The sequence below is a fragment of the Cucurbita pepo genome, chromosome LG01 (genome assembly GCF_002806865.2).
Source record: "Cucurbita pepo subsp. pepo cultivar mu-cu-16 chromosome LG01, ASM280686v2, whole genome shotgun sequence".
Lineage (NCBI taxonomy): Eukaryota > Viridiplantae > Streptophyta > Magnoliopsida > Cucurbitales > Cucurbitaceae > Cucurbita > Cucurbita pepo.
This window is the reverse complement of record NC_036638.1, coordinates 12,270,331-12,282,151: the sequence shown is the minus strand read 5'-3', so window position 1 is coordinate 12,282,151 and position 11,821 is coordinate 12,270,331. Positions and strand designations below refer to the sequence as shown.

The window sequence follows — 11,821 nt, the reverse complement described above, 5'->3', positions numbered from 1 at the left end:
TTGTCACCTATACAAAAATTATTATATATGATAATATAGCATGAAGTAAAAGAAAAGGGTTTGGCGGCCGTGAGCAATAAACCCTAGACAATTGTAACTAAGAATTGAATTTGATATCATCTTCAAATGAAATGAAAGGGGGCGCATATGCATCCAAAATTTATGCGAATACCCAGCCCATATAAATACAAAACCCAATCGTCTCCACTTCTCCAAAGCCCACCCAAGCCAAGAACACCACTTTGTGTTCGTTCATTCCGAATCATCCACCTTTGCTCGCTTTCTTGTTGTTTCTACTGAACTGCTGCTTTCATTCCCATTGCTTCCATCTCTTCCCTCCTCTTCCCCATCTATCACTTCTTCACAGAGCTTCTCAGATGCATCCCCTTCTTCGATCTTACTTTTCAGTGACTCGATCACATCCAACAACTCTCTATTTACCTGTTCATACCAACTACCCAAGTCAGAAAAAGGAACAATTTTCTTCATGGAGGACATGAACCAAAATAAAATCTTAAAATGAAAATGGAAGTACCAAAACACAAGAACTAAAATGAACCTTTTGAAAGTATATAGATTAAAATGAAGCAAAGAACCAAAGTAGCATTTAAACCAATTGATTTATTACCTGAATATTTTGTAGAAAATCAGATATATCGGTGGGGCAACAAGGACAATTCATGACATTCTTTTGGGATCTAAGAGCCCGTCCGCCACTGCTTCTCTCTCTCAAGAATGTCTTGCCCACAAAAACACCTTCCAAGCATGGCTTGCAGAAGTTATGGGCACAAGGTGTAGTAATTGGCAAACTCATCACCTCCCGGCAAATACGGCAGCTAAACTCTGCATATCAGTTATATGCCAGCAAGCGGAATTGTTAAAACTGTGAACCGTCTTTTTGTTAGCGACTTTATTCAATATAACATATTTAGCCAACCTTTTAGTAACCTTTCTCGGACACTCATGTTACGCGATTGCCTAATTTTTCTCCTCTTCCCAGAAGCAGAATCTTCGGCTTCAACTGGTCTCTTGCTCGTTGGTGGAGCTTTGCTCCACTTCCATCGACTATCGCTCTCCTGAAAGAAACTTAAAGATATAGCTTTAGATAAATTGTAGTCAAATTATCAGTAAACCAAAAACAATATAACATATTAAACAAATTAAAAAATAATAACGACACGCAATATTATTACATTAAAGGTGGAAAATACTTGCTGAATTCAAAAGAAAATGAATGCTAGGAGAAACATCTTCATTTTACAAAACTTGCTTTCGAAACAGAAGAAAGAACGAGAAAGAAATGATCAGGAGGCTGAAATGCATGAGATTATCGAAGGAACAGATTTGTTTGAATCGTAATTCAGTAAAAGTTAGATACTGCATGGAAAAGATGTGTTGGTTCAGTTGGGAAAAGGAGATTGGAGAATACTCACATCAAAGTCCCATGAGGATCCTCCCTTCCTCTCCGTAATATCCGTCGCTTTTTTCAACTCTGAAATTTTAGGTAAGGGTCTAGGTCGATCTCCATGTTCATCACTGCAGTCAAAAAAAACTTATTGAGAGTGTTCCTTTAATGAAGGAAAATGTCTCTGAGGCAAAGCCAGAGGCTTCAACTAGCATTTGATAACATGAAAGCAATTAAATAATTAGAAACACAAACCTTGTCCATGGAGCAGGCTCATTGTCGCATCTAACAAATAAATAGCGACATACCTTAAAGCCCTAAAATAGAGGATACACATATCTAATCAATAATCTGTTCAGCAGATGGTATTATAAGAAAGGAGGAACAGATTTGGTGTCATTTGCTAACCATTATGTTTATTGTTTTGGTTTAAAAAATTAAACTTATAAACACTCCTACTTATAGTTCTCTTGCTTTATAACCTACATTTTAATTTTAAAAACTAGAAGTAGTTTTTACAAACTTGATTTTGCTTTTAAAAATTGGCTTAAAATTTAAATGTGTTTTTTAAGAGATGTGAAAAACATACAACAAAGTGTCGAAGAAACATGCATCATTTTCAATAACAAAGAACAAAAGCAATACCTGAATTCCCACTTTACGCCAACACTTCTCAATCCTATAAATTCCATCATACCGCAATCCCTTCTCTGGAGCATATGAGGAACGCTTTTCTTTGTGAGATCTGTTATCATGAATATTAACATACAGCATTAGGCATTTGAAAAATTCAGATCCGTACTTGAAATAAAGTTCTACTCGACACACACACACACACACAACATCATGAAACCAAGAGTAATACTAGTTTCCCCGACGTATTTCACCAATTGCTATGCAATGACAGCTAAAAATGTACAAGAAGCTTCAAGTCTGGCATGAAAACGGACGCAGTTTTGACAAGCGACAGAAGTTTTCAGCCTTTCCCATACCTCTACCAACATGGAAAAACACTTTAACATGCTCAACCAAAACAGTTGTAGCTTTACTGTATTTCTTTAGTTTCAAAATCAGAAGTTACTCACATATCAGACGTTACAAAATACATGACACTAATTAAAACCATGAGCTTTTCCAGTTCCATGCAAGTAGAGAATCAAATAATCCTTTATCCATTCTGGAATGCCGAGTCATACACTCTCCTACAAGTTCAAACGGTGGACTGAATGACAGTATAAATTTTATGTAGAAAATGAATAATCAAGAGACACAAGGAACTATAAAACCGGAAGCTGTTACTGTTTTCAAAAAGATATATTCTATATATCTTAAGGTTCAAAACAAATAAATGAGCCTACATCAACGCAGAAAATGAAATAGAAACTCCAAAATCACGGAATATCCAGCATTGATTTGCAGCTACCTACCTAACAACCCTAACAGGATAGCCCTTCAAGCAACTAACTTGTAGCGCTTGGTTTGATTTTTCAAATTTCTGGTCAAAAGACTGATCCTTGCTTGTACGCTTGTTCCCACTAAGGTCTCGACCCCCACTGCAATTTAATTCCAACCAGAATCATCAGACAGAATGGTTTATTATGCATAGTGACCAAATAATGTAAAAAAGAGAAAAAAAAAATGAGGTAGGTTAATTAAAATACCACCAAATTTACCCTGTACCAAACATCTCTTCAGAAGCTTAAAAAAAAAAAAACAAAAAAAAAAAAGAAAGAAAAAGAGAGGACAATAGAAGAAACAAGATGGGAAATGGTATAAAACATTGAACGAACTAAAATAACTTATCATATGATTATTTGCCGAAAGAGCATGCCTTCTAAATACCTAGCTTGTTAAAATTTGCAGAACAGGTAAATAAATGACAGGGAAAGAACAGACCGAATAGAATGCACAATAAAAAATAATAATAATAATAAATAAATAAAAATAAAAATAAACCTTCCAGTGTAGAGGAACCACTCCCCATGATCTTCATCATCCTGGTAGCCACCAGAAAGAACCACTGATTGTGCACCATTATTTGACTGTCCCGCTATACCTGCAACATGTGGAAAGTGAGCACCCCATTGACGACATTCTAGCCGATCCTCCCAGCATTCACCGACCAGAACACCCTGGTTTCTCTCGGGATCATTTTCAGCAGGAATGGGACCAAAATGATCAGATGGAATTGTAACAAAAATTTTTCCACTGGCAGCATTAGCCTTCCCATTTCTTTGTGCCCGGTCAGTGGTATAGGCTTTGTCCGGTCTATTTTGATTGTGGACAAAATGATAAACCTTCTGAGGTCCTCCAGAAACTAATGATTTTGACAATTTAGCCATACGAATGGCCACTACAAGGGTGGAATTTATACGGGGCTGGCTAGCCATTTTGGAGGGTATAACGCAGCGGCACTTTGCACAAGTGTTCTTTCCTTGTCCAATCCACTTCTGGAAACATTTTAAGCAGAAATTGTGGCCACATGGAGTCTGGATCACACGGCCATATTCTTATTAGCATAAACCCAATTAATCAAATTGATGAGGTTAATTTCCTAGTAGTTTACTAGCACATGATCGAGATGCCTAAGGTAATCAGCAGTAACACTAAAACTTCAAAGATACAAGCCAATAGGAATCAATGAAGAAAAAAATCTTTACAAGAAAATATCTGACTACCAATCCACTGACTTCAACTGATTCATGAATTGTTGTACAATATATAACATCCAAGTTTTCTCACTTCCAAATCCATACTATATACAGTTACAGTCACCATTGTCACCATAATGAATAAACCTCTACAATATTATCAAAAATGAAGATTATGGGTTCATCCTATAAACCTCTACAATATTATCAATGATTACTCGACATTCAATTGAAAAATTCAATATAAGCCCTTAATAATCTTTTCAAACTGCTTATAACCGTGTTGAATGCAACTTATAAAACAAGAATGGTACAGAATGAATTGGACATCAAGGTAGGTTATAAAAGCAAAACCTGAAAATGTCCATACAATATATTTTTATGTATAGCTCATTAAGATAAAGCATCTATTGCCTTTCCTTAAAATTAAAGATTTTATCTCCCAACCATACAAAATTTATTGAACAGTAATCATTAGAACATAACACTTGAAAGATTTTCTCAATATAATCTTTGACGAGCACATCCAGTACAGGTATCAACAAAAAATGCTCTCTTTAAAACTTGTTAGGCATCATCAAAACTTTCATAATGTATTAGAAAATATGTTAGTACAATTTAGAGAAAAAATAAGGGAAACGGCCGTATTATGCTTTATTTACTCTAAACTGTTAAAAAGAAGATGAATTGAAGTGAGATGTAAAAGTGAATCACACAAATTACAGTGAAAATATTTCATAACAAGTGAATCGGATATATAAATCGACGATATAAAAGATGAAACATCATTTTTTTAATAACATGAACAGCTAAAGACACGGTGAAAGATGGTTGCAAGCAATGCAAGGGCAAGAATAAAGGAGCTGGTGGTCTCGCATGGCAAAGAAGATAAAGAATATGCAATAAAGAACTTACAGTGACTGGCCTTTCTGGTAATTGCATGCAGAACGAGCAGTTCAATCTCTCGTCCAACAAATCCAAAACATCGTCCCCCTTTTTTTTCTTTTCCTTGTTGGCATCAGGATCATCCTTGTCGGACTGCAACTTTCCGCTGAGAAGCTCCTGGCGCTTCTTTGCCTTCTCACGGTCAGTAAGGGAGACATCAGCCTCAATGGCTCGAATCGAAGCAACAAGGTCACTAGAAGGCGTAGTGGGGAGTGGATTGTTGCCGAGCGGAGGAAGGGGAACATCTTCGGGAGGGGAGGAACAATCGGGACAGTCCCATTGAAGGGTCGATTCCAGGGTTTCAGGGGGACTTGAGAGACAATCGACGTGCCAAGGGGTGACGCAAGTTTTGCATGTGATCGTCTCCAAGTCGGAAGGCTTGGCCTTGCAGAGCATGCAAATGCCATCGCCGTCGCAAGGCAACTGAGAAACACAGACCATGAGAGGAGAGTGCTAATGTTTTCAACTACGAAAAATAAGTCCTAATTAGCCCAAAATCTTACCTGGGTTTTATTTGCCATAATGTTTGTAGCCTTCAGCTGTCGTTTGGCATCATCTTCCATCATATTCACACTCCACCCAACAACTTAGTTGAACCCTGCATTTGATGGGGGGATGAAGTAGTAACTAGATGTGAGAATGTGCAGTAAAAATCATGCAAATGTGTACCGTTAAGATGCCCATATAAATTAATTCAAATGATTTACATTTTCTGCCAGACCTTTCACTGTTTCCCCATCGGAGTAGTACAGTGCCCCAATCAAATTGCCAAGTTTTTCAACTTCTCCCCGGACAATACAGACCAATTGAAACCAAAGTTAGCACACAGTCAATTCACTTCTCTGTTACAGCATTTCAAATCCCCCTCAATCCATTTTTTTATTCCAAGTCGATATAATTTAGGCATATTGTCCTGGATAAAAGGTTTTGAGTTTAGGACTAGTTGTTGGTCCATTATTTTCCTCCCTAGCTTCTTTCTTCGTGGAACCATTATTTAGACAAAATGATAATTGAAACGAAAAATGTATTTTAGCAAGTTTAATAATCCAAACTCAATCATCACTTGAACAACAAGAAAAGAAGGTTCCATAAACTAAGATTTGAGCAATTTTTAGGACTTTTTTTCATAGACAAAACTCGGTAATTGGTAAAGCGATAAAAACCTGACGGAATTGGAGGTTGAAACTTAATTTATTTTTTTTTTTAAAAAAAAAAGGTTAACGAAACAAAAACAAAAACGCTGGGAGAAACAAATTTGTAGTAACCCCATAGTTTTGAAAAGAAGCTTACGTTGTGATTTGGATGGTTTATGCAGAATGAGCGGTTTGATTTGATGTTCCAGGGGCACTGCTGCTGCTATCGACCTCCCCAGAAATGCGTATGGGCAAAGCAGAGCAAAGAAACCCTAGTGCTTGAACTGAAATGAGATTTGAAAATAAAAGTGGTAAATAAAATGAGATTTGAGAGAGAAGGTTTGGGGAGATGAGCGGGAGAAGGAAAAGAAGGCTACCTTTTTTTAGGAGAAATTGGGCGCCACAACGAAGAAACTGGGATATTTTTAAAAATTAATTAAATACTTCTATTTTTACCCATTTAATACTAAGAAAAATATTAAACTTTTATTTTTTTAGTTTATTCAACCCCAAACATATCATTTTTAAGCTTTATTTATTACCAACTTCGTCTATCTATATAATTTTAAATTTATTTCATTTCCTCATTATATTTCCGCCTTTAGTTCAATTAATTTGGTCTAACCTATGATTTAATCCATATATTTTTTTTAATTTGGAAAATTTTCAAAAACCACCCAATTTTTTCAAATTTAATATCATTTCTCTCTTATGGAATGTTATAATTAATCCCTTCCAGTACTAATATATATATTTTTTAATGATTTTTATTCATCATTTGAAAGAGTGAGAATATTAAGAAAATATTTTCATGAATTATTAATTATTTTGTTACTGTATTGTCATTTCATAATTCATTGATATATTAATTTAGGACGAGAATTAATTATTAATATTAATATTATTACTTGAACATATATATTACTTTAGTTTGTCGTTTGTTTTGAATTTTTTACTCTTAATTTTAAATTAATTTATTAAAATTTTAATGATGACAAATTTCATCATTCAAACTATTATTCTCTTAAATTACTTGAATCAAGGTTAAAATAAAAATTAAAAAAAAAAAGGTGAAATGAACTTTTTGTCAATTAATTATATATAATATATTATAATTTTAAAATTTTAAAATAAAAAAAAAGATCATTTTGATCCATCTTGAATTAAAAAAAAAAATCAAAATTAGGATTATTAATATTTTTAATCTTTTTTTAACTATTATTCTTTTATAATTTTAAATTTTTCCATTTCAGTCGCTAGAAGCTTTTAATTTTCTTTCTTCTTCGTTTTTCTTCTGGCAGATATATATTTTTTTATTTATTGTGTTACGAGGATAAAGTTATAAGTGTTTAGATTTGTATATCTACTTTTTTAAAAGTGAAATGAACTTCTTGTTTGGTCAAATTTTCAAAATGGTAGACGTATTGAATCACTACAAAAATCATTCTTGTTCATGCAAATCAAAGGACAAGCCCTTACATACAAAAATTCATAACTCATTCAAAATTAAGATCGAGTAGCATATGATCATTTTCTAAAATATTAATATTCTTAATTAACGAATTTAGAATAAAAGAATAAATATTTTGTGGTTAAATCTTGTACAACTTATTTTTTAAAATTCCCTTATTAACACAGATTTACTCATCTACTTACTATTATGTTTTTAGCTTTCTATTTGGTCAAGTTTTCAAAATAGTAGACATGTTAAATATGCTTAAGATCTAGTCCTATATGATCCTCCTATAAAATATTAATCGGCCTAATTAACAGCTTTATAAATAAATATGAAATATTTTATGATCTAATCTTATATAAATGCATGATATAAAATACGTCAACTCACCTGACAAATTTGAATCAAATAGTTTGTAAAAATTAGATATTATGGATCCTTTAAGCCATTTCTTAAGCATGAGCTTCTCCGATTACTAATCACATACGGCTGAAGATTGCATTCATGACTTTAGATTTTTCATACCATAGATAATATTGGATTAAAATTAAAATAATCAAAACTATTATTAAAAAAGTTATTACTAAGATTTTAGGGTTTAAATTCATATTATTGGATGCATTTTCACTCCATCTATCTAAGAACCCTATTTACGGTTTTTGAGAGAATATTTAATCAATAATATATTTTTAATATTTAATATACGATATTCTATTTAAATTATATTTAAATATCATAAGATATTTTAAACATATATTTAACGAATCGCATTCAAATTTCAAATTTATATATTTTTTTTTAATGTACCTAATATATATTAACTATTTTAATATCAAATTAATACGATTTTGAATATTTAAAATTTTTATTTCGACTAAATAAATCATTTTAGTGTTATTATGAGCTCACAATTTGACTTTATAGACCTATTAGATTATAAGCTCTAATAATACAAAATTTATATTAATTATTTTTCTTTCATTAACTACATCACTCTACTATAGATCTAGGTTGCACTCTTATGTTCTTAGGTCAAGTTGTGTCATTGATATAATCATTACAAGCAAATCAATCATTCACAAGTTATTCAAAATTACAACTAGGTCAAAAGTCGATTCTCTAATAAACCATTTGTTTATGAAATATCATAAACTAAGTTACTCTTAAGCCATGAGAAGGTGAGGTTTCATTATTCAAGTCCCAAAATTAGCTCTGATAGGAATTACTCATCTATTTTTCCTATATAGGAAAGAATGAACTCCATCCTGTAAGATAATGTTCTCAGATTTCTATTTGGTCAAGTCTCCAAAATTGTGAACATATTGAATTAGTTATAAAAGTCATTCTCACCCATACAAATCAAACAACAAACATTCATGTGCAAAAGTTCATAACTTTTTCAAGATTAAGATTGAGTAGCATATAATTATCTTGTGAATTATTAGTATGCTCAATTAATAGATCTATAAAGAGGTATTAAATATTTTATAGTCTAGTTTTGTACAAACTCATTGTATAGGATACCTTTATTCACATATGATAAGAATTATGGTGTTCCACAAGTTTTAACTGGACCTATTACACGACCTAAGGCTAAGAAAGCATTCATTCTTCATTTACAAAATTAGATAGACTCGGTTCAACCTCTATTTTATGTGTTACAAGCTTACTCTAGTGAGGAAGAACTATGTGAAGCTTTGGAAGTCAACATTTGCAAGGTTGAAGTTGGGTATGAAGTTCCCATTGATTGATAATTTTTTTCTTTTTGATCGGGCCTTTGAAGGGTAGTGGGGAGTTACCTAACTTCTTGGAGTGGAAAATTAAAGGGTACGGATAAGTTAGTTAATTATGGTCATAACTTAGGCATTTGAAGGGTTAAAGTTTTTTTTTGTGGAGTCTTATAAATACCCATAAAATTGGCATGTAAAAATCATATTATAAATGAATAAATTTGAACCATGAAGTAGAGATTTTTTCCTTTAGAAATTTGAGCATCATTTTTGTCATTTATAAGATTTCAAACAATTATTGCGGTACATTGCATCCGAGTCATTTAATCACACGATCTTCTTTATTTCTTTCAACTCACATGATCTCCTCTATTGCATCCGAGTTAAGGGATTATTCATTTTTGCCACTCTTTCCCAATATTTCTCTCAGCTCACACGATCTCATCTACCCTCTCATATTCTCAATTACCATAAAAAAAATAATAATAATAAAAAAATAAAAATAAAAATCTCGTGGACAGAATCACCGTTTCTTTTTCACAGACAAAAACATTAATCAATTCCAATATTGCAAGCCTTACAACCTGTTTGTGTAATACCCCGTGGATAGAGGAGAAATAAATGAAATTTATTATATAATATATATTTAGGGAAAAAGGGAGAAAAATGTGTTTTTTGCAGCACCGTACCCTATGCGTTAGCAAGAAGGACAACAGTAATACCTAGTGGTCCAAAGGAGGAACAAATAAATAATAATAAAAAAAGAATGACAGACGCAATTGCAACGTCGTACGCTCATTAGCGGCACGTACAGAGGGCAGGCGGCGAAAGACCTCAGTCTTATCCCTCATCGAGACTAGGTGAGGACGTATTGGGTGACGGTTGATTTTAGGCGACTTGCTAGTTGAGGAAGGAGGAAGGAACTCGGGTTTTCGAAGGGAGTGTCACAGTCCTACTTTTTTTACCGTGCGACATTGAGATCTTGACATGATCAAGACCAGCCTTAAGAGGAATCAAGCCCCATATATATTTTTCGCTCTGGCTTCGTGGTTTTATTGGACCTTAGGCAAGGTTTGTTTTCGCCAACCAAACATTGCTTGTGCGGAATCCAAGCTTGTTCGACCACACATGCTGCCTGCGCGTGCATGTTCAAACGTCTGCGACACAACCGACTTACCTCTATACTAGGCCAAGTCATTCGGCTCGACCTTATCTATACTCGGGGCCAAGGTCTCTCAATGCAACATCGCATCTCATCTTGTCATTTTTGTTCCCAATCGACATGACTCATATGTCTTGACGTCATCCCAAGTCTTGGGGTGTCGACCATCTCAACTTACTCGGTCATGCCATCGAGAACGGGCCCACTTGTCGCTCATCTCATTAGGACATCCCAAACATCCATCCATTTGGGTTCTATCGAGGCATTGGTCCTCCCGTGCTCATGTCATGTCATTTATGGATAACGTACTAGATAACGGGTGCATATATCAACCTCCGACATGCGGGCAGAGACGCAATATCGGCACACCTGTATTACCTGGTATTGTCCTTGGAAACCACATTTCAAAGGAAGTCGTCCAAGACACTCATCTCAGCATGCTCACCCTCATTGTGACACATGCATATGCCATAGGGTAGCTCGCTTAGGCCACAGAACCCAGGGTTGGTGGAGAGCTGACACCCTGCCTCCCCTAGTACATTTTGAGTTATTTTCAATACTCCACGCATAGCGTGATTTTGACGAACGGTCATACGGTGTCATGGAGCGTCTCTTCGGTGTCCGATTGACACCAAATTTGGCGAGCATTCATATTTCATATGGACAAACTTAACTCCAAACGGCATGTCCAAATTTCTTCTAGAACTCCGACTTTCGAGGTTAAAGCCCAAGACCCTACCAGACCCTTCAACAAGCCTATCTCTTGCCACTCTTGTCTATTCGATGTCTCTATCTTGATTACGCCTCGACTTGTCTTCAATGCCCACTCAGTGTGATGTGTTAGATGATGCACCATCCTCCTTGGTTGCATCATGGCACTCGTCTAGACCCTTGTGTGACCGAATGGGCGCCACTTGAGGGTCGCCGCATCTCTTGTCACAACGTGAGAGTCACAATCTACTCTCTTCATAGCATGGCTGTGACATTCTCCCCCATTTAAGTAGTCATCGTCCTCCATGACTTTCTTGGGGCACAAACATGCATGCTTGCCACATAATCCCAAACATTTAAGTGGAATTTTGAGTGTCAAAATTTGGTGAACTCAAATTTGCATGAACATGCAAACATGACTCTTTAAATAGAGTGATTATGGTACATGGAAGGTCTTCTTCTTCTTGGTGAAAAACCTTGAGAAAAAACCTCTCACAAACACTCTCTTCATATATACAAAATCCCTCCCAAGTTTAGTCACTCACCGGATTCCACAATCCCGTTCTAAGGCCGGAGGATAGTGGAGAAGACACTAGTGGTGGTTCGAAACCGGTTCGTGAGGAAAAAG

At 34.8% G+C, this 11,821-nt stretch overlaps 1 protein-coding gene across 3 annotated transcripts; it reads right to left on the bottom strand.

The window, feature by feature from the left end:
* LOC111786414 (E3 ubiquitin-protein ligase ORTHRUS 2-like) lies at nt 1-6,478 on the bottom strand. Of its 3 annotated transcripts, none has more exons than XM_023666767.1 (12): nt 6,292-6,478; nt 5,709-5,782; nt 5,505-5,599; nt 4,972-5,424; nt 3,362-3,894; nt 2,833-2,958; nt 2,051-2,150; nt 1,661-1,722; nt 1,434-1,536; nt 938-1,076; nt 629-843; nt 1-441 (listed from the first exon to the last, which is right to left on the bottom strand). In XM_023666767.1, exons 3-12 carry the CDS (start codon nt 5,565-5,567, stop codon nt 253-255), a joined length of 1,983 nt encoding a protein of 660 aa, XP_023522535.1. In that variant the 5' UTR covers nt 5,568-5,599; nt 5,709-5,782; nt 6,292-6,478; the 3' UTR covers nt 1-252. The 3 variants fall into 3 exon arrangements, with proteins under 3 accessions (XP_023522535.1, XP_023522590.1, XP_023522478.1); XM_023666822.1 differs by having other exon boundaries at nt 5,723-5,782; XM_023666710.1 differs by lacking the exon at nt 5,709-5,782.
* Between the last annotated feature and the right edge of the window lie 5,343 nt (nt 6,479-11,821).

Bases quoted from the DNA above. Each gene is read 5' to 3' on its own strand.
- LOC111786414 (XM_023666767.1), bottom strand. From the start codon at position 5,567: ATGATGGAAGATGATGCCAAACGACAGCTGAAGGCTACAAACATTATG. The intron at 2,151-2,832 runs GTAGGTAGCTGC...TCATGATAACAG, and splicing joins TATCCTGTTAGGGTTGTTAG to ATCTCACAAAGAAAAGCGTT. The intron at 1,537-1,660 runs GTTTGTGTTTCT...TTTTGACTGCAG, and splicing joins GAGCCTGCTCCATGGACAAG to TGATGAACATGGAGATCGAC.